Source organism: Ascaphus truei, chromosome 9 (assembly GCF_040206685.1).
Source record: "Ascaphus truei isolate aAscTru1 chromosome 9, aAscTru1.hap1, whole genome shotgun sequence".
NCBI lineage: Eukaryota > Metazoa > Chordata > Amphibia > Anura > Ascaphidae > Ascaphus > Ascaphus truei.
The window spans coordinates 61,002,588-61,028,159 of NC_134491.1; the positions used below are offsets into that span (position 1 = coordinate 61,002,588).

The 25,572-nt window shown below is 42.0% G+C and overlaps 1 protein-coding gene across 8 annotated transcripts in view; it reads left to right on the plus strand.

Moving 5' to 3' along the window:
- The window catches only part of LOC142503147 (complement decay-accelerating factor-like), a 66,427-nt gene that overhangs the window by 39,095 nt on the left and 1,760 nt on the right, over positions 1–25,572 (plus strand). For 3 of the 8 annotated variants that reach the window (XR_012803944.1, XR_012803945.1, XR_012803946.1), the window contains exons 5-13: positions 4,246–4,437; positions 4,801–4,897; positions 6,170–6,246; positions 6,756–6,938; positions 7,427–7,606; positions 13,443–13,496; positions 14,826–14,849; positions 17,913–17,985; positions 23,046–23,212. Coding sequence is in view for 4 of the 8 variants with exons in the window: in XM_075615217.1 (XP_075471332.1) it covers positions 4,246–4,437; positions 4,801–4,897; positions 6,170–6,246; positions 6,756–6,938; positions 7,427–7,606; positions 13,443–13,496; positions 14,826–14,849; positions 17,913–17,985; positions 23,046–23,094 (929 nt within the window). In the remaining 4 variants the exon portion in view is untranslated. Of the gene's footprint in view, positions 1–4,245; positions 4,438–4,800; positions 4,898–6,169; positions 6,247–6,755; positions 6,939–7,426; positions 7,607–13,267; positions 13,382–13,442; positions 13,497–14,825; positions 14,850–17,912; positions 17,986–23,045; positions 23,863–25,572 lie in introns of those variants that run through there. The other 5 variants (XM_075615217.1, XM_075615216.1, XM_075615218.1 and 2 more) reach the window with 5 other exon arrangements.

Here is a 25,572-nt window from a genome sequence, read left to right on the forward strand (position 1 = left end):
AGTGAACATTTTTCTTAGACCCTTCCCATTGTCCTTATCCATAATCCAATCACATAAATCTGAAAAGGGCATTTCAACAACTGCAGCACACTTTTGCTGAACAAATATGGACGTTCTCATTCTATATAAAACCTAGCGTAATGCGTGCAGTGCGATCATGGAAGATTGTGCTCTGTTGCATGGCCTCTTGCAATGAGGGGTTTGCATTTTTTGATGTATACATAAGCTACATTTTGCAGAAAGTGAAGTGTTGTGGTTTACAGTAATTCCCCATATCCCCATATGAGTTTGATGTTGTGCAAGCCGCTTTATCTTCCTGGGGACAAACCTTAATTACAACAGTGTTATCTCACTCTGTGTTATAGAACAGAGAGGGCGGCTGCCCAGGTTCTAGAGACAAACTTATTATACAATTCTAGTCAAACGGCCAATAAATGGGAAATTCAGATTTTTGGCTTTTTTTTTATAAAGCACAAAACTCAGTGAAGAAGTAGAGATAATCAAGGAGAAGATTTATTTATTTATTTATAAAATATTTTACCAGGAAGTAATACATTGAGAGTTACATCTCGTTTTCAAGTATGTCCTGGGCACAGAGTAAAACAAATAATACATGGTTACAAGTACAGTTACATAGATGAACAAGGTATACATTATATACAAGACATTGCGTGCACAGTTAAAGAAAATATATATTATGAGCGTATGAAACAGTTACAGACCAGATTAAAGTGTGAGACAGCCTTAGATTTGAAAGAACTTAAGCTGGTGGTGGATATGAGAGTTTCTGGTAGGTTGTTCCAGTTTTGGGGTGCACGGAAGGAGAAGGAGGAACGTCCGGATACTTTGTTGAGCCTTGGGACCATGAATAGTCTTTTGGAGTCTGATCTCAGGTGATAGGTGCTGCATGTGGTAGGGGTGAGGAGCTTGTTCAGGTAGCTGGGTAGCTTGCCCAGAAAGTATTTGAGGGTGAGACAGGAAAGGTGAACTTTGCGCCTAGACTCTAGTGATGACCAATCTAGTTCTTTGATCATTTCGCAGTGATGTGTGTTGTAGTTGCATTGGAGAACAAAACGACAAATTGAATTGTAGAGGGTGTCAAGTTTGCTAAGGTGGGTTTGAGGAGCCGAGCCATATACTATGTCTCCATAGTCAATAATTGGCATTAGCATCTGCTGTGCAATACGCTTTCTGACCAGGAGACTTAGGGAGGATTTGTTCCTGTAAAGTACCCCTAGTTTGGCATAGGTCTTGGTTGTCAGGGTATCAATGTGCATCCCGAATGTTAAGTGGGGGTCAAACCATAAGCCCAGGTATTTAAAACTAGTGACAGGTGTTAGGGTGGTGATAGCGTTGGTTCTAATCAGGAGCTCAGTCACTGGAAGCTTTACAAATTTAGTCTTGGTCACAAATACCATTGTTACAGTCTTGTCAGTGTTTAAAAACAGTTTGTTTTGGGAAATCCAGTTTTCGAGTCTCAAAAAGTCAGACTGAAGTATGTGTTGAAGGTCAGAGAGGCTATGGCTGTGTGCATATAGGATTGTGTCATCTGCATACATGTGTATTGAGGCTTCCTTACAAGCTGTGGGAAGATCATTAATGACCACTGAGAAGAGTAGGGGCCCCAGAACAGAGCCTTGCGGGACACCACAGGTGATATCCAGGGGGTTGGAGTTAGAGCCTGAGATGGACACATGTTGGGATCTTCCTGATAGGTAGGACTGAAACCAGTTTAAAGCATGTTTCCCTATTCCAGAGCTCTGGAGTTTGTTAAGCAGGATAACATGATCAACTGTGTCAAAAGCCTTTGCAAAATCTAGGAATACTGCACCAGTGAGTTGTCCCCGTTCCATTCCACACTGGATTTCATTGCAAACTTTTAGCAGGGTAGTTACGGTGGAGTGTTTGGGACAAAACCCAGACTGGAATTGGCTAGGGAAATTTGTCTTGGTGAAGAAATCGCTTAATTGGGAGTGGACACATTTTTCCATAACTTTGGATAGAATTGGGAGAAGTGAGATTGGCCTGTAGTTTGAGACAGTGTTTTTGTCCCAACTTTTGAAGATTGGGACAACTCTGGCAGTTTTCCAGGTCTTAGGGATATGGCCTGCAGACAGGATAGACTTGACTATGGACGCAATTGGTTTGGCAATGGCTGGGGCACCAAGTCATAGGAACCTAGATTGTAGTAAGTCGGGTCCACATTGGCTGCTTAGTTTTAGTTTGAGGAGCGCTTGTGTAATCTCCTCTTCAAATACTGGGCTAAATTGAAAATTGTGGGCAGTGTTGGGAGGGGGTGGGACTGTAGGGATACTCCCAGGATGAGATTCATGTTTGGGGATTGAATGCATTTGCAATGTCAGTGGGGTTTGTCAGAGTAATATCCCCCTTAGTGATATTACTTGGTTGTTGATGGTTAGGAGGCTGGAATATATTGTTGATAACCTTCCAGAAGTTGAAAAGAACGAATGGCGCACAGCCAGGGAGCCAGGTGTGGAGTAAAACTGCTGTTCTTTATTCGTACATGCAGAAAGACAAGTATACCCCCTTGGGGGACAAAGACAGGAACCTCCTACGCGTTTCGGACCTGGGGGTATTTTCCTTGATAAAGGACCCCAGGTCCGGAACGCGTAGGAGGTTCCTGTCTTTGTCCCCCAAGGGGGTATACTTGTCTTTCTGCATGCACGAATAAAGAACAGCAGTTTTACTCCACACCTGGCTCCCTGGCTGTGCGCCATTCGTTCTTTTCTTCTGCCTGTACCTGGATTCTGGATCCCTCGTGGCTGGCACGCTTGTATATCACCCCTGGAGATGACGTGAGTGGTTTTTTTATGGGTATTAGACTCTTATGGTTAAGTCTGACGACTGTCATTTAGTACTTACAAGTCTACATTTTACCCACCCACTCCCACTGGTATCTCCAGGGTTAATATTTATTATCCACTGAACTGGATGGAGTCACCCTGGGTCGAGCACCGTATTTTTCTTACTTATCTACCTTCCAGAAGTTAGCTGGGTTTGATGTATTTTGGTGGAGATTGTCAGAGTAATATTGTGCTTTTGCATGCCTTGTTTGCCTTGTGCACATGTTCCGCAGGCATCTGTAGTGATTTAGATCCTTGGTAGTGCCAGTTACTTTGTAGCTTTTCCACAAGGCATCCCTGAACTGGTAGAGTGCTATAAGGTCAGTTGTAACCCATGGAAGGTGGGCCCCCCGTACCCTTATTTTGCGTAGTGGAGCATGGGTATCGCAGAGTTTTAAGAACTCGGATTGGAAATAGTCGAGCGCAGAATCGGGGTCGGGAATTAAATCGAATCTGTGCCATGGGCAGTTGGTAAGGTCATCCAGAAACTGTTGTGGGTTAAAGTTTTTAAATGTTCTAGCGAGGAGAACTTTAGGGCTTGATTGGGGCGGTTTAATTTTCCTTACACAGTACACTATTGCATGGTCACTGAAAATGTCAGGAAGGATGCCAGAGGATTGGATTCTGCTGGGGTTTGAGGAGAGAATCCAGTCTAGCAAGGAATGGTTATGCGATTTCAGGTTTGTTTGTGTGGGTTGGGAAATGAGTTGTGATAGGTTAAGTGACTTGAGTTGTATCTGGATTTTGTGGTTTTTAGGGTCAAGCCAATTGAAGTTGAAATCCCCAAGAACTAGCAGCTCACTCTTCTCATTCAGAGAGGAAATGGAGCCAAGAAATTGGGTGATATCAGTCAGGGATTGTAGAGGGGCTTTAGGGGGGCGGTAGATGCCAGCAAGCAAGATGGGCTTAGAAAAGGGGAGGCAGATTTTGCCAACTAGAATTTCAAGAGGGTGGGCTTGGTGGGCAATTTAACAGTGTAAATTGTAAGGTGTCTGCAATATAAAATAACACCCCTCCTCCTCTCTTTGACCTATCTCTCCTAAAAATGGAGTATCCCTGAATGGCAATATGTGCATCAGGGGTTTTAGGGGATGTTCCTTTGAAGTGGGTGAAGCCGGATTGAATCCCAGTGTCATCTTTCCATTTCATCTTGGGAAAGTCGCACAACTTAGATTGCAAGCTCTTTGGGGCAGGGATGCCTTATACTTGAAAAATTCTGTGTACAGCATTACGTACATGGTCAGTGCTGTGTAAGAGAAGTGTAAGGGGGGGGGGCATGTTGCAGATGTACTGTACAGAAAACTCTGGATCCCTGTGTGACGGGTGAGTAAATGTTTCAGGAGCGGATGTTTTTCACTTGATTTTTTTATTTATTACCCAGGTGGCTGTCCATCACCTCACAGACTTCAATACGCGGAGCTGAAAGCAGCGTCTGTGTCTCAGAACATCTTCCTTCCGGGTTCAAGGGCGAAATACACTTGCCGTCCCGGCTACATACGTGTCCCCGGGGCTAATACCGCTATCACTTGCTTGCCCAATTTCACTTGGACTGCAGCAGAAGTGTTCTGTGCACGTAAGCAGGTTTTGTTTGTTCTGTTTCTCTCGTTCAGTCCTTCCTTTCCCCCCCCCCCCTTTGCAATTACTTATTATGTTTATTGGGTTCCGGGGAGATTCCTCCTTGTAGGAGCAAAGTGATCTAATGGGTAAGAGTCAGTGCTGTTTGATATGTTACCTGTTGATACAAAAGTGTTAATTTTACCAAACTTCTTCCTTTTATTCCTATGGAAGGTAATTATGACACTTTCATTAATGTGAAAGCACAGTGTGCAAAATGTATGACAGGTTTGGCCAGGACTGGGGTTATTAGGTGTGAAACACGGGGTGCTCGTGCTGTAATTATTGGGCTTTGCATTAACTTGTCTTTTCTCTTTTGCAGGGAGATCATGCGGGAGTCCCGGTGCAATAGACAATGGATATTTTGATGTACCAGACTTTTTACTTGGCTCAAGAGCAAAATATTTCTGTAATGATGGGTGAGTCTTGTGCCCGGCCGTGATCTAGCTGGGGGTGTGGTAGGTTCACAGGAAATTTGAGGAAGTATTTCTTCATGGAAAGAGTAGTAGATTCATGGAACAGCCTCAACAGAGGTGGTAAAGGATAATACAGTAATGGAGTTTAAAAATGCTTGGGACAGACACACGGCTATTGTAAATATGAAAAAGCCATAGATCAAATTTGGTGCAAGAAAAAGTAAGCGCAAACCCAATAATATATCACAAAAAAATTAATTAAATAAATTAATATCACCAAGAGGAGATGCTGCTGGTGTGAGGAATTTCTCAATCCCTCAATAGACAACAGGAGGAGTACACGAAGCGCAAGAACTCCTCAAATAGATGAATGGTAGTTCACAGGAATTGGATCAACATGTGTTAAAAGAAAAGAGAAAAGATCATAGTACAATACAGTTTAATAAACAAAAAAATCCTTTGAGCAGTGAGCTCCAGTACACTCACATGCTCCACGATAATAAACAGCAGTGTGACCAACTCAGGGTTTGGAGCGACGCTGGTAGTACAGCTGCACACGAGTCCTCTGGGTAGAATCTGTCTCTTCCGTATACAGACAGCGTCTGATGTCACAGAACTTCCTCAGCTCTCCTCCAATGGTAAGGGAGGTGGCAGGCTACGGAGTCCGCGTCGGCGGCAGTGCAATGGTCTTTACAACGGAAGGACAGCTGATTCACAGGGAACGGCAAGAGGCTCCACACAGCTCACGAGTCTCTGCGCAATTTCAGATAACCCTACGCGTTTCATCCAAGTATTCGGACTTCTTCAGGGGTGTATGAATACAGACAGTCTCTCAACATTAAATAGTCCCCAAAAGGGGAGGGGAAGGGGCGGACACAGCAGCGTCATAGCACAGACCATGCCCAAATGGCAAGAGTGTAAACATACACATAGCAGCCAATATAGACAAAAATAGAATGGACATACATAATAATAATCAATGATAGCCAATATAGGCAAAAATAGAATGGAGTTTATTAAACTGTATTGTACTATGATCTTTTCTCTTTTCTTTTAACACATGTTGATCCGATTCCTGTGAACTACCATTCATCTACGAGAGGAGTTCTTGCGCTTTGTGTAATCCTCCTATAGATCAAATTTGGGCCTGAGGTTTTACAGCAGACGGGAGAATGGGCGGACTAGGTGGGCAAAGTGGTTCTTATCTGTCATCATTTTCTATGTTTTTTCTCAATGCAGAATTAAGTGTGTGCCATTTGTTCCCCTGTTCTTTAGGTTCAGAATGTCGAGAAGGAATTATAGAGATTGTTTAGCAGATGGAAGTTGGAGTAACACTGTCCCTGAGTGTGAAGGTCAGTTATTCTAATGTCTTCACCGCACCCTGAGATTGTTTTGTTTCTCCACAACGATAACGTTTTTATAAAACTGATTAGAAACTGAAATGAAACGCTTAATTACTACTGAACTTTATTTATGATCAGTTTTCTTTATAAGTATTTATTTGAAATAAAATGCAGAAAATCACATCTTTATTAGTTTTTCCTATGGACAACCCTTAGGTTAGATTGAGGCAGACTTAGGTGACATGGAACTGCAGTTTATAAATTCTGTCTGAGGGACGTGTTACTTCTGAGGCAGCAGCTGCAGGGTAACATAGTGGTAACTACAGCACATGCACGGAGTGATAATACTCTGCTTTGTACCAAGATACTGTACACTTATAATTTGAGATTGTTTACTGTATATAGGTATCGTTATTGTATGTTTTTGGGAGAGACGTTTTAAGTTTAGAGGCACTTATTTTTTTTAAACTTTCCATATTTCTAAAAGTGAAACGTGTTTGTTCTTTGTGTTCTCTCAGCTGTAATCTGTCCTCTTCCTGATGCCATTACTGATGGAACATACAGCCCAGCAAAAGACGAATACTCTTACTTGGACACTGTGACTTATGCATGCAACTCTAAAATCTTGGCACTTGTTGGCAAAATTTCTTTGTTCTGCACAAAACATGGGACCTGGAATTCTGACGTCCCTAAGTGCAAAGGTGAGAAATGTAATCTTCATGTAATCCTTTCTTTTTCCAAGTCTGTTTAATGGAGAATTCCACAAGGCCATGAATAAACCTTGGCATGCCATGTTACATTCAAGTGAGGTTTTCTTTTCTCTGGGCTCTATAAATTGCTTGTCTGTTACATGGTCTCATGCCATTCATCTATTTATTTCCAGGACATAATTGTCACATACTTTATTGCAAAATCTTTGCAAAGATGATGTACTTGGATATTTTATTTATTTTTAAAGTATTTGTAATATTGATTTAAAGTGTTAAATTAACGATGGGTGTTTTAAAGATGCCAGCCATAATACTTTAGTCTGAAAAATACTTTTGCAGTTTAGTAATTCAATGCCTACAAAAAAGTTATACAGAATTGAACTTAAATGTAAAAACAAACAGAGTGGATTTATTATCTGAACGCTGCATGTTTCATTGTTAAAATAATAACCTGTATTTGCTTTTTATTCCTTGAACAGCTGTTGAATGCCTAAACCCGAACTTTCCCAATTCGCGGAGGTTGTCAGGATTTCAGGGTCCGTACAGACTCAACTCTGCTATTTCATTTGAGTGTGTTGAAGGTTTCACAATGAGAGGCTCCAGCATGGTAACATGCAGTCTTAGTAATGAATGGGAGCCGCCATTACCCGAGTGTCTGAGTAAGTATTTAATCTGTGTCCTGAGAAGCCTTAAGCTATCACATATTGCTTTTTAGCGTCGGGTCATTTATGTATAATGCAAATGTATTTAAGGTGTTTTCCCTTTGTATAGAGCCTGCAGTATACTCTATGTACCCAACTAAAACGTAACACTACTGGTGTACTGTGACTTCTATATAGTTTGCAGGACGGGGAGTCTCTGCACTTTTTTTTAATTTCAAAGCTGGTGAGTTCAATTTCTGGCTCGGGCTCGTTCATTCAGAGAGATCTCTCGGTTTCACGGTTTGCTCCCGTAGTTTCCAGCAGAACATTTCATGAGCCTCTCTGTAACGAGACAGTGAGCTCTAGTGATGGACTTTCCTGTAATGTTGTTGGCAGCTCATGCTCTGAAGGCACCTTGGTTTAGTAAAACCTAAACTTGGAAGAAAAAAAAAATTGGGATTGGAAAAAAGAGTTGGGAGGTCCACAGAGTTGGTGGTTCTGTCTCCTAACGGCTTGTGTTCTATGTAAAAGAGCAGAGCTGTGGCAGAGATTAAAACAAGTGGTGAAAGTTCAGGGAATCTGGATGCTGGACCGTTTCCAATTAAAAAAAACCTCGCCCACAGTGCAAATCTTCTCCTAGAATGGATCACAGCCTTCTAAAGCCCATATTCACTGAGTGTAATGAGTGCTCGCTACGAATAGGATGGGACCGCGATACCGAGGTGGGGATTAGAAAACACCAAGCAGAAGCCAAGAGAACGTCCGGTGTGCAGGTTTGTTGTCGTTTAGCCAGGTCAGGGGTAGGAGAAGTTGGGTAGTAGGTATACTTGCCGTGGTCGAGGGTAGGAGACTGGAGGGTAGTAGAGGTCACGTATCCGAGGAAGAGTAGTAGATATTCAAGCCGAGGTCGAGGGTAGGAGACTTGAGAGTAGTTGGTAAATGTCCAATGTTGTTCAAGGTCCAGGTTAAACTGCAAGGCAGGACGAGGTACAACAGAGTGCTTGCGACCAGCACAACGTCACAAGTAACAAACTGTTATTTTCAGTCAATTTGCAGACCTCCTGGCGCTCCAGAAATGGCTTTGAGGGATATCTCCGGTGGAATGCCCGAACCAGATGAGTGTGAAGTCGATCCCCGGGGATCCAGGAATGTTCTTCCGGGCCAAAGCCCTTCCAATGGATTAGGTTCTGGATAGTACCACTGGACACCCTGGAATCCAGGATCGTCTGAACTTTGAACTCCTGCTGTCCTTCCACTAGGACAGGTTCCGGAGGGGACACAGGAACAGGAGAGCTGGAATCCTGTAGATAGGGTTTGAGTAGGGACATGTGGAATACCGACAGAATGTTTATGGAGGCTGGAAGGCGTAACCGGTATGCCACCGGATTGACCCTCTCGATGATAGGGAAAGGACCAATAAATCTGGGAGATTGCTTCGCCGTAGGTGCCTTTTAACCTGATATTTTTGGAAGAAAGCCATATCTTGTCACTAGGATGCTGGTATCTCACGACGATGCTGGTCTGCTTGCCTTTTTTGCATGGTCACTGCTTTCTGAAGGTTCTTCTGGATCTTCCCCCATAACTCCTGTAGTTGCTGGATCTGGTTATCCACGGCTGGAACTCCGGAGGCATCTCCTGATGAGGGAAGAGCTGAGGCGTGAAACCCATAGTTAGCGAAGAATGGTGAGTCCTGCGATGAGTCACTTCGTAAGTTGGGAGAATTCTGCCTATGGAAAGAGGTCCTGAGCCTCTCCTGGTTGAAGGCCAGCAGGAATTCGAGGTCCAGAGCATTCTGGACTCCAGGATCACCAGAGGGAAGCTGCAGTACCTGGTCCATTGGAGGGGCTTCGGTCCCGAGGAGCGTTCGTGGATTGCTAGGGACCAACTCTATGCTCCAAGGCTCGTTCGGGCCTTTCACCACAAGTTTCCCTCCAAATAATCCCTGGGACACCCGGACGTCGCCCCTGAAGGAGGGTACTATGAGGATTGGACCTCGGTCCCGCCCTGTGATGCGTTGGGTGACACCCCTCGTGCATGCGCTGAGCGTAAGCGCCGCAGTACTCCTACCAGGACCGGACCTAGACCCACGTCCCGTGACGCAACGGAGGACGTCACTGTTCCCACTTCACGTTGGCGCCACAATACCAGGGGCACTCGAGGGATTAATGCTGCCAATTACGCCACAGCTGTGATACACTCCACCCCTGCCTATCAGTACACAGCCTACCTATAATTATACATGATTCACATCCTGGAGGACCCTTCCCATTGGCTCCCTGCTCCTTATATGCTCAGCCAGCCCGAGGCAAATTGGCTGAGCATAAACCCAGTGTTTATGTTTCGTGTGCTTGCCTCAAGCATCCTGCTCTTGCTTTGCATTCTGCCTTGTCTTTGTTTACCTCTGACCTGAGCTTGTACCCGGACATGTACCTTCTCTGACCCCTGGATCTCGGCTACGCACAACGACCATTCTGACCTCTCTACTCCTGGAACCCGGCTACGCACAACAACCATCCGACTTCTCCTATCCTAGACCACGGCGAGTATCACGACTATTTCTGACCTCTCCTACCCTGACCCAGCTACACAACTACGACTTGATTCCTCTCTCTCATTCTTCTCTCATATTCAAAACGTTTCTAAAACTTGTCGCTTTTTCCTCCGCAATATCACAAAGATACGCCCTTTCCTCTGTTACGCGACTGCTAAAACTCTGACTCAGGCCCTCATTCTCTCACGTCTTGATTACTGACCCCTCCTGCTGTCCGGCCTTTTTGCCTCTCACCTGTCTCCCCTACAAGCTATCCTAAATGCTGCTGCCAGAATCACTCTACTCTTTCCTAGATCTGTCTCAGCATCTCCCCTCATGAAATCTCTCTCCTGGCTTCCGATCAGATCCCGCATCTCACACTCCATTCTTCTACTCACTTTTAAAGCTTTACACTCCTCTGCCCCTCCTTACATCTCAGCCCTAATTTCTCGCTATGCACCATCCCGACTCTTGCGTTCTTCTCAAGGATGTCTTCTTTCTACCCCCTTTGTATCTAAAGCTCTCTCCTGCCTTAAACCTTTCTCACTTTCTGCCCCGCACCTCTGGAATGCCCTTCCCTCAATACCCGACTAGCACCCTCTCTATCCACCTTTAAGACCCACCTTAAGACACATCCTCTTAAAGATGCATATGAATAGCACTGGATAATCCTGGACACATGATACATAAAGCTTGGCCCCCTGCAGACGCACTTACTAGAATTCCCTCCTACTGTCTCTGTACGTTCTCCCTACCTACCAATTAGATTGTAAGCTCCTTAGAGCAGGGACTCCTCTTCCTTAATGTTACTTTTATGTCAGAAGCACTTATTCCCATGACCTGATTTATATTATTTGTTATTTATATGATATGTATTAGTACTGTGAAGCGCTATGTACATTTATGGCGCTATATAAATAAAGACATACAATTCAATACTCTGCAATCCGAACGAGATTGTTGGTCGGTGTTCTCTAACATCCCCACCTCAGTCCCGTCCTTTTTGTGCTGAGCACCCGTTACAGCACCCAAGTTGGAGACATCATTGCCACTAATTTGGACACTGCCTTAATTATTTGCTCCATTGTTAGTAGGAATTTGTGAGGTTTATTTAAAATAATAATTTTTCTTTTGCACAACACTATTGCATGTGATTTTGGTTCTCATACATGCTCACTACCACCGCTCCCCTTACGTTTTGGAAAAAATAGAAATATAATTAACCTGTCTAGCAAATCCTATTCTCATCAATATCATCATTACCAGGCTTTCTGTAATTGTAACTGTCCCTAAACCCAACGGTATGTTTCTTTATCTAGCACCATCCATGTACATAGCGCTTTCTTTGACGTGTAAAGGACCTGCACAATGAATATGGCAATGATCTGCAGTGAGTTACAGGTCTCGTTCTGTGTATTAGAAGTAGTTGTGTAGATCATGAAGCAGAGCTAGTTGGACTGCTTTTTGTTTTTTAAAAAGTGTGTGGCGAGCACGAGCATTTTAAGTGAAACTACTTTGTGTTTTGTCACTGAAATTGTAATTATACTTTCAAGTCTTTCATTCAATCAAAAACATCAAAATCCAATTTCAGTGATAAAACACAAAGAAGTTTCACTGAGAACACGCGTGCTCGCCACACCCTTTTTTTAAAATAATCATTTCAGTTACTATATTATATTAATGTATGTACAATTCATGTGTTATGTTTAAACACCTGGCATATTTTCCACTTCTGTTTTTTTTATGATAAATGATAGATTTCTAAGATTTTTTGCTATTTTTTCCTTCTATATTTATTCTGTTTCTTTGTGTACACAGACCATAGGGTGTGTGTTTCCATCCCTCTGCGCATGCGCACCGTCTCTGCGCCTGCGCCGGGGCTATAGGATGCCTTGGCGCATGCACTGGAGGTGCCGCTCGCTTCTGCGCAAGCGCGCGGTGGAAGACGTAACCATGAAGCAGATTTGTCCAAGCAAAATTTTTGTTGGTGCCAGCAAAGAGGTTTAAAGTCAAAAAGCCATGTTTTTGGCTCACAAGTATTTAAAGTGGCATTGCCACTAAAAATGTGTATCACTTTCTTTAGTAGGTTTGAAGCAGGGGCTCTCTGGAGCTGAATCGGGTTGCATACAGGGGACAGCCTGCTTCCTGAGATACTTCATAAGGGTCTGGCTGGACACATAATGTATATTCCTAAAGCCGTGACCTCATACCTTGCGGCTTCCTATTGGCCCGCATGCTTTGGGACCTTTAAACAGAAGAGCGATACTGGCATCACCTTTTAGATGTAGTGTCTCAGGGATATATACATCAATAGGTGCACTGAAGCTTTACCATGCAATGCGTGCTACAGCAGCTTTTAATACGCTCTTGCTATAGATTTCAAAATAAATATGCAAGTAATTGAACAAGCTACAATTTTGACATTTTGTAATGACCCTGATGGCAAGATAATTTTTTTTTTTTTTAAATTCGGTGTTTTATTTATTTAACACTGTATACCAGGAGTACTGGAACCGCCAGTTAAATCAGGAGCAGGTGTTGTTACCAGTTTAGTACCCTGTGCCACTACATGCAGAGTTGTTTGGTTACAAAATTGCTGATCTGAGAATAGAGCATAGTTGCCGATCACATGGAAGGAACATCCAGAATTCAGCCTCCACTCCGACAAGTGGGAAAATCAAGTTTCCCGGACATAGTTGTCTACTAACCTTATACAGTACAGTGTAACTGAGATCTGATTTTTCCCATCAGCTTTCGAGCAGAAGTGTGTGTGTTTGGTTAATTTGGGAACAATTCTCCTGAGAGACTAACTTGTTATAGGTACTTGTTAGTAAAATATGCATATACTTGCACGTACTCAATCACAAATGTTAATTTAAAAAAGTAAGTGTTTTTGGGTGACAGGCAGGGTGATCGATCAGTGTTTAGATGGTGTGTGTGTGAGTGTGTGTCTCTGTCTCTGTGTCTGCCAAGATCAGGTATTTCCAGGCATGTTCTGCTGATTTTTATTTTAAAAAAAACCCGAACCAACCTTTTCTCAATGTCATTAGTGCTTGTCCTGTTTACATTGTGATGATAGAATAGAAATTCATACAGGTTATGTATGTGTTGCATGTTTTGCTTTATTTTAATCCCTTCTCTGCCGGCAGAGTCTGCGAAAAGGGTTGTTTGAGATGAGATTTCTGTAAAAGTCAATGTATTCCTTGTGCCGTCTCTCACTTCATTCAAACCGCTCTGTTTTCGTGATGGGTTGCACTGCTAACTGTTGTGAATTCTTGGATGCATGACACTTCTCTGCTCACGGGATGTGTTATTTACCTGCAGATCCCGCTTTTACCAACAAACCAACTAAAGGAGGTAAAGCTTCTGCCCAAACAGGTAGGTCAGGTGCCTGCTTTCTGTAAAATGCTTAATATTTTGGAGGCAGAAACTAAGATTGGGACTAAAGGGGCCAGATACATGTGTAATTGCAGATTTTCTTAACCCTTTGAGTGCCATGGCCCCTCCAGCACTAGCGATCCTGTGAAAGATCCGCTCCGATAACTCAAAGAGGAGTCCTCTTCCGTTTCATTTTGAATGAGCAGTGAGATTATGATGTAGCGACTGTCGCGGTGCCCCTGGAGTGCCAGACCCCATGACTTAGTAGCTGCTTCCATGGGTTTCCAAAGGATGAAAGTCAGAATCCTCTACTCATCGTTAAATACTCTCCTTCCTATCATTGCAAAGTCCTTTTGCTGCAGTTTTTAGCCACCCCGCCCTTTTTATAATTCTGCACTTGAATTCCAGAGTTACCCAGTTGCTGAAAGTTTGCTTCCCCTGGGAGGGTCAAATGGCGCCTGTCCGTCACCCTCACCATGCAATCGCTTCTCTTAACTACACGTTAATAGATAATTAAAAGTAATAGATTATCAATATAACCGCAGGAACGATCTGGTGATGACTGACTTCATTTTTGTCTATTTGGGGGTGCTGCTGCTTTAAGTTAAATGACTGTTCACATTGATGTCACTTTTACCCTATAAAGTTATAAACTGGTTGAAGCGCACTGTCTCCATACTTTGTAAGCAGCATGAGGCTAGGTCCCCCGTGCAGCCGACCACGCGCTCCTCTCACCAGCCGCTTACCTCCTCCATGGCTGTCCCCAGTGCCCCCTTGCTTCCTGGCTCACTACACACTGCAAAGCGTCAGCCAGCAGGGGCTACAACAGGATTGTGTTCTCGAGCGGCAACGCATCACATGGTGTTCCAGAGAGCCAATCAGGGGGGCGGTTTGCTCCTGCCCTGCCCCTCCCATCACCGTCCACTTTGAATCCTCCTCTTCAGCTTCTTTGCCCAGTGACCTCTTTGATGCACGGCCCCTCGTGTAGCATTTGCATGGGGGGGAAGAGAGCGAGCGGTGACCTTAGCCTAAGTGTATCCAGCTAGGCATCTTGTCTGAGCGGGGGGGCGGGGAGGAAATGGCTGCCAAATCTCAGGACAATAGGAAGCTGCAAGCTCTTCGGTTGAGACCTCGTATTGGATGGCCATTTAAATCCCCTTTTAAAAACCATATATCTGTAAATTTGTAACCCCTCCCAGCCCCCCTCCAGCCCTCCCTCACCCCCCAAAAAAAATCTGGAGGTTAGGGTTGATTGCCTCTTTGACTATATTCTGTTATGTAATATATGGCATATAACATACTGATGCAGATGTTCCATTTATGTCTTAGGTTCCAATAAGGGTCTCAATATAGGTAAGTGATTTGTATATTTAAAAAAAATACATTGATAGTCAGCTCTCGTTTTCAAGTCTGTCGTGGGCTTAAAGCTGCAGTTTTTTTTTTTTTACATTTATTTTTTTACTTCAATAGTTTCATGTGTGCAATCTCTAATTAGCTTTAAAACCAGAGACAGAACATAAAACACAGACAAAGCTCAGTTTTTAGCACATCCAGTGAAACTCATACATGGTACAGTGCCTAAATATATATGTATAAATATCGAGTAAAATGGTCTTTTAGTTTAACATTTATGGCCAAAATTGTTGTAAGCCCCTGAGCCAACTGCACGGCAGACCACAATTCAGGGGTCCCTAACGCTAATATAAATTCTTAATAACCTGTGTAGTAACAGGAAGAATGATTTATAGTAAATCTGTCAATATTTGTTGCAAAGTTCTAAGTCTGATTGAAGCTTTTAATAACCTGTACATTACCAGGAAAAGCACTCTGTATTAGAGTTGTCACAACCATACTGCAAGCCAGCAAGTTCCCCTGAGTGGAAGATGCTATGGAGTGAGACCTTAACCATTTAAATGTGGGAGGGGGTGAGCTACAATTAGGCAGGAGGTTGCCACCCTCCAATCAGCCAATACTAGCTGAACAACAATTGTAAAACAAACTGGACACCCAACAAGCTCTTATTGAACCCCCAAAATAACCACAACATATATATAAGCATATGAGTGTCACAGAGGAGTGCTACTGAGCATGGCAATATATATTTAAAATCAGAGACAGAACATAAAACACAAACAGAGCTCAGTTCAATAGGAGCTTGTTGGGTGTCCAGTATGTTTTACAAGTGATTTGTATACCCAGCCACGGGCACACACCACCCCCACTACACCTTTCCCCACCAAATGTGTTTTGGTTGCGTTGAAGGGAACCTGTGCAAGAAACAGAAAATTATTTCTTGACAGGTAGCTTTTGAAGTGAAACTTCTTTGCTGGCACCTACAGGTTTTTTATGGGAAAAATCTATTGCCTTGTACCGAAAAAGAATGACAGAAGTGGCGTGTCGCGCGGCCGCGCATGCACATACCTCAACCTTCCAGGCTGCAAGGAGGTTGGAGGCAGAAGCCGATATTGTCCCACGCATGCGCAATATCGTCCTTCACGACCGCCACCAGATCAGCGCACATGCGCAGCATCCACCGGCTCAGCGCTCATGCAGACGCCGTGCGTGTGCGCAGCAAACACTGGGCGCATGCGCAGCAGAAGCCAGCTCAGCTCGCATGCGTAGCTGCTACCTTACCACACTTGGACCACAGGGAACACCGGAAACCACACACACTGAGACATGGTGACACTGGGCACAAACGGTGACACTGCGCACTCTCACACACATTGCGTACTATGGGGGAAAGGAGGGAAGGACGGGCAGGGAAAAAGTCCCTCGCTACAGCTCATAGATAGGTGCTACAATCAGGGGCAATCGTAGAACATAACACAGAGAAGAGAATCCCCTATGTGATGAGAGCACTCAAATGGCTATATTAGGAGATCTGATAAATCTCACCTAGGCTAGTAACCTCAAACTCGAGTGGGTGAGAGCTGAAGTGAATGGTAGGATGAATCAATTAGAACTCGATGCTTTAATGTGAGTAATAGTCAAAAAATAAAATAGGATACGGTCAAATGACCTGGAGCTAATCAAACAGAGTACCTAATAAATTGAGCGTGTATAATCACTCATAAACGTTGCGGTGTCCCTAGTGTGACAGTAACGGGTAAATAACCAAGGTAGCTACTTAGGACATGTATTCCTATCATCTAGATTAAAGCTAAGGTGGTGAATAAGACTGTGGTATGAGAGTCCGATATGAATATCAAAACCTAGGCAAGCCAAACATTATATGGTCAGCTTCCAAATATAAACAGACAGTCTAGTGTACACAGGAATCTGAGTAAATACCTCTAACCTTCCGTGACAGGAATTTATCCCGAGCTAGATATCCAGATATACACAGTACAAGGGTCTCCAATGTCCTGTGTAGTAGGTAAACTGTAGTGTATATGTACGTGGCGACAGCAGAGTCTATCCCGCTTTTACAAAGAAAGGGAGGGTAACAGCTGTTTGCCAGAGTTCGCCACTAAGTACGTGATCGTAACTTATATACCCTGGATATAAATGGTAAGTAAGCTGCCGTATATTAGTAAGCAGTGACGGCAAAGTCTATCCTGCTGGGATCTAGACTCTGCCGTCACTGCTTACTAATATACGCCCCTCCTTCCGGCTTTTGCAGCTTCATATTGGCCCACATGATGTGGGAAATTTAAGCCTCCATTTTGTTTCTGCTGGAAAGGACAGTACTGGCGCTACTTTCAGTGGTGGCCGAGCACGCGCATTTTAAGTTAAACTTCTTTTTCTTTTGTCATAGAATTTGTTTTTGAGATGGTGATGTTTTTAATTAAAAATCAAAACATAATTTCAGTGTCAAACCTCATTTGAGCTATCTGCACTTCTATATTGATACCAACTATGAAGTTGTGTGTGTGTGTGTGTGTGTGTGTGTGTGTGTGTGTGTGTGTGTGTGTGTGTGTGTGTGTGTGTGTGTGTGTGTGTGTGTGTGTGTGTGTGTGTGTGTGTGTGTCTCTCTCTATGTGAGAGTGTGTGCGTGAGTGTGGAACTGAATATGACGCATCTCAGCTCCGGGGATGGGGGAGGGGATAAGAAAAGTTGGAGGGGAGTTGGGGGGTTAAAAACAGTGGACAGAGGGAACTGTGACTGTAAATCAGAGTCCACACTGGGAAAATGGTCTCATTAAAAGATTAGCCATGTTCCTAGGTCTCCCAGGCAACAATAAAACAATTCAGGTTCATGCAGCTGTACAGAACCGGGAACCTGTAATATGCAGTTGCGGCTGCACATTTCACGCCCAGCCTCCCAACTGGAAAGGGGATCGGTGTATCAGCCCACCCAGTTACAGGCGGAGAATGCCGGAAGTTAATGTGGATTTGCCTGCAAGTAAATATTACAGATAAAGAGGGAAGTGCTCGTATTTAATATTTTCTGTTTCTTGCCTTTTTTCTTAAGGACTCGTCTGCGGAGTTATTGTCTTTCTCCTTCTCATAGCCGTAGGGGTGTGTTGGTGTTTGAGAAAAAGAGGGTGAGCCTTTTTTATATCCACGTTTATGTTCTCTGCCACAGTAATTCTGCTTAGCAGGGCAAGCTAAACTCTTCAGCTGTGTCTGTTGCATTTGTTTGCCCTATTCCTGTCTCGTGTAGTTTGTATCTTCTCGCTTTACTTTTTCCTCCTTCTGCCTGAGTTTTTAATGCCCAGTTTCTGCAGGACCTCCCTGATCTGCAAAAAAGGAAAGGGTAGGCAAAATCCAGTCAAACGAGCATTTAAATGTGCAAATTTGGAGGCTTGTAAACCAAGGTTTCCTGCACCAGCGAGACAGTTCTGTGGTGCATTGACCCTTTCACTGCCAGAGGTGCGTGGCGTGCAGTACGGATGCCTTTGGCAACGGAAGAGTTAAGGAAATCTGGTCAGTCTGCAAATACACAAATGAAAGTTTTTATACAGGTGCCTTGGGTGCTGTCGGTGCGAATTCCATTTTTTTTTTGTTCATAGTCTGAATTTAATTACAAAAGAGAGTGTGGAGTGATAACCGTAGAAACTGCGGCAGCTCTCCACAAAAGAACCCCTTACAGTGCACTCTCCTACATACTGTATGAATAAACTAATTTGATGCAACAGGACTGGTCATAAACTGAGATAGTGAAGAAGGTGCTTCATGGTAATATAGTCTGATAAAATGACCCCTTATGTGGATTGATAAATGAACTAAATTACAATTTTAATACGTTAATAAACTCAATATATAAAATAAAGCGGGTGATAAAACCCTATACACATACAAACAGGTGTATTTGGTATAAACACCCTACAGGGATTATCGTCTCTCTAATATATACCCTCCTTTGGATAGGGTTTTAATCCATACAATACTTTAGTCTCGTTAGTGATTACAGTAGTCTGTTGAGGGTATACTTATTTGTATGAGTAAATGGTATGCATGAAGCATTAACATTTTAATTTAGTTCATTTATCAATCCACATAAAATGATCCCTTATCAGACTATATTACCATGAAGCACCTTCTTCACTATCTCTTCACTATCTCAGTTTATGACCAGTCCTGTTGCATCAAATTAGTTTATTCATACAGTATGTAGGAGAGTGCACTGTAAGGGGTTCTTTTGTGGACAGCTGTCGCAGTTTCTGCGGTTATCACTCCACACTCTCTTTTGTAATTGTTCATATTAACCCTAGTGCCCCCCTATTATGGTAATAGGAGAGCGGGTGTTCACAGTAACGCCCACATTAGTCTGAATTTAAACACAAACCCTGGAATCTTTTGATAACTGTTATTATGGGGTCGCTCTGCGTGGATCCCCCACTAAGAGCTTAAAAAAAAGTCAAAGTAAAATCCCAAAACTATCTCTCAATTTATTCATTAAAGTTAAATCTCAGTTCTTTTAATTTACTAAACATATCAGTCATATAATTAGTTCATTGGTGTCTATGAAATACCAGCTTAATTTTTCTAAGAAAGTTATGTTGTGATTTAGGAAATACAAGGTGTCACTTTTGTATAATCTTAGACTTCAGTTCAAAGAAGGACCCTTTAATATAGTGTTAAGTTGGGTGAACATAGGGGCTCTTGCTTCCTTTCCTATAGCTTCTATCCATAGTTCCATGACTTTGCCTCTGCTACAATGCAATGTTTTCATGGATTGATTTCTGCTTCCTTTAATTCTGTCCTCTGGGCCCCTCCTTCTGGAAACTGGATCTTATCTGCTGTAGAGCCTGGCAAAGATGACCTGAACTTGGGCCTTAGGCCTATTTTAACACACTTACCCCTAGCAAGGGGATACTAAAAAATGAGCGTGGATATCATGAAATGTTGGCAATAACGTCTTGCAGGGTTATTTGGCTTCATACTTATCTAGGCCCTGGCTGTAACTGGTGCAGTTCCACGTAGCCACCCTAAAAATATCTAATTGGAACATTATATCAGAAAAGGGAGTAGACAGCGGAAATGAAAACCCTCCTAAATCTCTCTGCTCACCATGTTTACATTCGAACACGATTAATATGCACAGTATAGGTAAATAAGGCATCAATCACTTATATGTGACCCCTTAAACACGTCACTGCCAATCACGGGGGCTGCACCTCCATTCTAAAAATAGATTCTGCACTCCTGCTGCCATTAGTTCCCTTTTGGTCTTGGAAGGGACTGGCCCTTTAAATACAGTTGACACCCTTCAGCATGTCTGTTGTCATTATCTTTGTGCAGGGAAGTCAATTGTTCTTAAACCAAACAGCACTGAAGTGATTAATTATCCAGTCCTCGTTTTACAACGCTTCGCTTTACAATGAATGGCTTATCCAACGCTATGCAATGCATACCTATATTCATTTTTACATCGCCAAAATGGCTTATCCAACACTCTTACGACGCTTTGCAACGTTGTGTATGTGTGTATATATATACACATTCACATAAACAATGTTGCAAAGCGCCGTAAGAGCGTATATATATAATATTATACTATATAATATTATATTATACTATATAATATATTATTTATTATGTTATATTACATATATAATACAGTATATACACTATATAATTTATTTGTGTGCTGCATATCTTATTGCCTGCGTAAAATATTTGGTGTATTTTAGTGTTAAAAATGCCTTCAGGAACGGAACCTTTCATTTAAACAGTGTTCCTATGGGAAAGCGTGTTTAGCTTTACAACGTTTCGCTTTACAACGCCATTTTGAGTAACGCAATGTGTCGGATAACCGAGGACTGCCTGTACATGGTCTATTCCTAAAGGATAGAAAGATTCCTCTTATTGCACTCTCTATTATATCATTTTAACAAAACCAATGTGCTTATTTTTTTGCCATAAAGGCTCTTAAATCGGTACAGACTATTAAAACCAAAAAATAAAAAAGTTTTCTTACATCAAAAAAATTATCTAATAAGTGACTCTGTGAGTTATATACAGTGATAAAGGTTTTAAAAGTCCTCACAAGGGGTTGAGTGATAGGAGACTCTATATTTATATTTCAGACTATCAAAACACATAAAATATGTGTGTCTGTTGATTTGGGTCACTGACAACTCAGTAAATATCAAATAATGTATATAAATATACAACGGCTCTGTATACTCTAATATTTGTATGATAGCATATAGTTGTGCACTTCTAACTAATAAATATCAAGATCACAAGATGGAAAAGTACATATATATGTAACATAAGGAAATTGTAGGTCTTACTGTACTATCTAAAATATCCAAATGGCTAATACAGTAGCCTCAAATTTCAGGATAATTTCCATGGATACATTAGGGACCATTTCACACCATACAGAGTATGTACATTGTATCCTTATAATAAGGTGTAACCATATATGATCTATTAGTATCCTGTTGTCTCTCTGAGGCCAGCTCAAGCTGAGAAAGGCAGGAGAAGAGATTCGGCGTCACAGCCAGTGACTGAATCGGAGGCACTTCCGGTTTGAACAGTAAATCTTTATTAAACGCACAAAAGGACACAGGCTACACCACATTCTCCCCCTCAACGCGTTTCACGCTCAGAAAAGCGCTTCGTCTTGGAGTGGGGAGCTGTGGCCTGAGCCTGCACATTTATAATTAAAAAAGCCCGCGAAAAACGGGTTTAAAATATGTTAACCCATGCACTACCAATGCCATAACTGATTATAATAGTGCTGCATTACCACAATCCCATCCTTACTTGCTTAACAATAAATGCACATAAGCCCTAATTGTACTTGACATAGTAAAGAGGAAAGATGCACTGCAATGGTAAATAATCACAGGAGCAATGCTACACTGCACTGGTAAATAATCACAGGAACAATGCTACACTGCACTGGTAAATAATCACAGGAGCAATGCTACACTGCACTGGTAAATAATCACAGGAACAATGCTACACTGCACTGGTAAATAATCACAGGAGCAATGCTACACTGCAATGGTAAATAATCACAGGAGCAATGCTACACTGCACTGGTAAATAATCACAGGAGCAATGCTACACTGCACTGGTAAATAATCACAGGAGCAATGCTACACTGCACTGGTAAATAATCACAGGAGCAATGCTACACTGCACTGGTAAATAATCACAGGAGCAATGCTACACTGCACTGGTAAATTATCATAGGTACAATAATATAAAACACTGGATGCATCCAGCCTGGTGTAGCCTGTGTCCTTTTGTGCGTTTAATAAAGATTTACTGTTCAAACCGGAAGTGTCTCCGATTCAGTCACTGGCTGTGACGCCGGATCTCTTCTCCTGCCTGTTACATACACTGAAGGCCGCACGCCCAGATCAGAGCACAGAGGAACTAGGACCGAGGTCTGAAGTGAGCTTTTCATGGGTAAGTACACTCTTATAAAGCTCTGACCTCCATTCTGGTCCATTAGAATTCCCTGTATCTTTTCATGTGACTCACACTGATATCAACAGTGTTGGATGACGGCTTTGAGCGCAGGACAGTTTTCTTCTTTTTTCAAGCTGAGAAAGGGTTTGGTAACACGTTTGTACAATGTATTTGAAAGTGTCTGTCCAAAATATAGTGGTACTAAGCCCCATTAAAATGTATTTTTGGGGCAGTATAGCGCAGAACACTAATAGTTTCAGCAGACCTTAAGTGCACAAAATACCTCACGGCGGACCTATAAATAGTAGCCCAAATCAGATTCAAAACAAAGGTCACAGCGGACACAATAACATTCAGGGCTTGCTATATCATAGGCACGATATGCAGTTTCCCTAAGGTATAGGGAATGAGGTATACTGGCCGTGTTCCTGGAACTGAGGTGTCGCCCCCCCTGTGACGTCGGACTCGACGTATGACGCGTTTCACGTGTTAGACACGCTTCTTCAGATAGGAGGAGTCTAACTTCCCGATTAAGTTGCCTGGCTTATATACCCTCTGTGACTGGGGGTATATCATTCAATTCACTAATCAGGACAGGTTTTAAGTAAAAATGGGCTGTAAATTCATTTATTTCTTTTGGAAATTCATGTTTATCACTTTTTATGAGTAGAATAGTATATAGGTATGTAGCAAAATGCTGGTTTAAATCTTTTGTCTCTTCTTTTAGGTCGCCATGTCTCCTATGTGGAGAGATGCTTCCATACATAGGGAGCTGAACAGAAGAGTAGAATGGTAGAATATTGTACACATGGGATTTCCTGAGATGATATTCAGAGTCGACAATGATATGAATAAAATAAAAATTTAATATGAATAAATCAATATATCAAAAAGGTGATAAGTGTTAATGTGTGCCATATGTAGGAGTGATTCTATCTAAGGCCTGGGACATAGTAAGTTCAAGCTCGCTGAGCCGCGCTGAGCAGATGCACAAAGCCCCTGCATCTGTCATCAGCGCGGCTATAGTTTCCCCCTCCGCATGCGTGCTGATGCGTGCGAAGGCTCTGAAACTTTGCCGAGATAGGCAAGTTTCAAATTTGCCGCTCGAGGAAGCGGAGGAGCGGTCACGTGATCCAATGGGAGCGGGGGACTTGCCCCATCCAATGGGAGCGGGGGACTTGCCCCGCCTCCCACTCCGCCTCCTGACACGCCTCCGCCCCGCCCCCAGAGCGCGCTCACTGCCTCGCCTGCAAGTTCAGAAAAAAGCACCATTTTCAGCAGGCGAGGCAGAGCAGGAGCGCGTCCCAGGCCTAACTTGATTCGCCTCTAATGGTCAATACGAACCAGACTAATTTAATATATTTATACTCTATCTAATATAACAAAATTATAATAATTAATTGTGATACTAATATTATATTATAATTGTGATAAAAAATCTAAAACTAGTATTTGTTAAAGTGAGTGAAATATATAAAGTGAGTATAATAAACGTGAATATATTCTAAAGAAATTATAAGAAATTATAAATATCCGTATCCTTTGAAATCAATAATAAATGAATAAATAAACACACAAAGACACATTTTATGTATAGAGATTTCATAAGTAATATATTTAGTATTTATTTTGTATATAAAGAAATTGATATATGATTTTCAATATTTATAAATATGCTGAGAAAATAAAACCTTCATTTAAACCATCTGTACTCTGTGTTTGTAATTGGAATATCCATCTACATTCTCTCTGTAGAGACGTTTATCCCAGTCTCCTCCCCTTGGACCTGGTGCCACATGTTCAATTCCAATGAATTGGAGTGTTTTTGTGTCTCCCTGGTGTATTTCATTCACATGTTTAGCCACCGGTTTATCTCGGATGTTTCGAATGTCTCCCATGTGTTCCAATATTCTCGTTTTGAGATGTCTTTTTGTCTTGCCTACATACATTTTACCACATTTACATGTGATTAAATAAATTACTCCCATTGTTTGACAATTGATAAAATTCTTTATTGTGTATGTTTTTGATTTCGTAGAGTTAGTGAAGGTTGTAGTTTTGGTCATGAAATTACATGCTTTACATCGAGCGCATGGATACGACCCTACAGGTTTGTCCCCCATCCATGTTTTAGAAGGTTGTCCTTGGAAATGACTATGTACCAATGTGTCTCTAAGGTTTTTAGCTCTCCTATACCCTATTTGCGGTTGATCTTTTAATATCAATCTTAGATCTGGGTCTTCTAGAAGAATACCCCAATGTTTATTGAGGATTTTTTTAACTTGATAAGATTGATCAGAAAAAGTACTGATAAATCTTATATTTTGATCAGTTTCTTGGGTTTTTTGTTAGTTAAAAGTTTATATCTACCCATTTGTAGCGCCTTGTAGTAAGCTTTTTGTATTTTGTTCTTTCTGTATCCCATTGTTTGGAATCTATTTTGCATATCTTTAGCTTGTTTTTTATATTCAGCTATTTTTGAGCAGTTTCGACGTAATCGTTGAAATTGTCCTATGGGAATATTCTCGATGATGTGTTTTGGGTGGTGGCTTTCCGCTAATAATAAAGTATTAGTTGCTGTTGGTTTTCGATATATAGTCGTATAAATCTCTCCTCTTTCAGATTTGGAGATTGTAATATCCAGAAACTCTATTTTATCTCTACTTATTTGATAAGTAAGTTTGAGATTATGTTCGTTGGAATTTAACAATAGGATAAATTCTTGGAGGAGTTTTTCTGTGCCATCCCACACCAATAACAATCATCGATATATCTAAGCCATTTAATGATATGTATAGTGTATCTTTCAAATTCCTCCATGAAGACCACTGCTTCCTCCCACCAGCCTAGATATAAATTAGCATAGGTGGGAGCGCAAGTGGTCCCCATGGCTGTACCCTGTATCTGTAGGTACATGGTTTTGTTGAATAAGAAATAGTTATGGCTCAATACAAAATCAAGAAGTTGTAGGACAAGTTCATTGTGTGATTTTGAATTTTCATCTCTCGCTTTGAGAAAATGTTTCACTGCTCTAATGCCGTATTCATGGGGTATCCTTGAGTAGAGACCTTCGACGTCTAATCCTACTAAGTAGGAATTGGGGTCAAGAGTTATACCCTCCAGTTTAAGTAAGACATCTTTTGTGTCTCTTATATACGACGGCAAAGCGCTAACAGATGGTCTTAGGAAATGATCTAAATAGACACTGATGTTACTGGTAATATTATTGATACCTGATATGATTGGTCTACCAG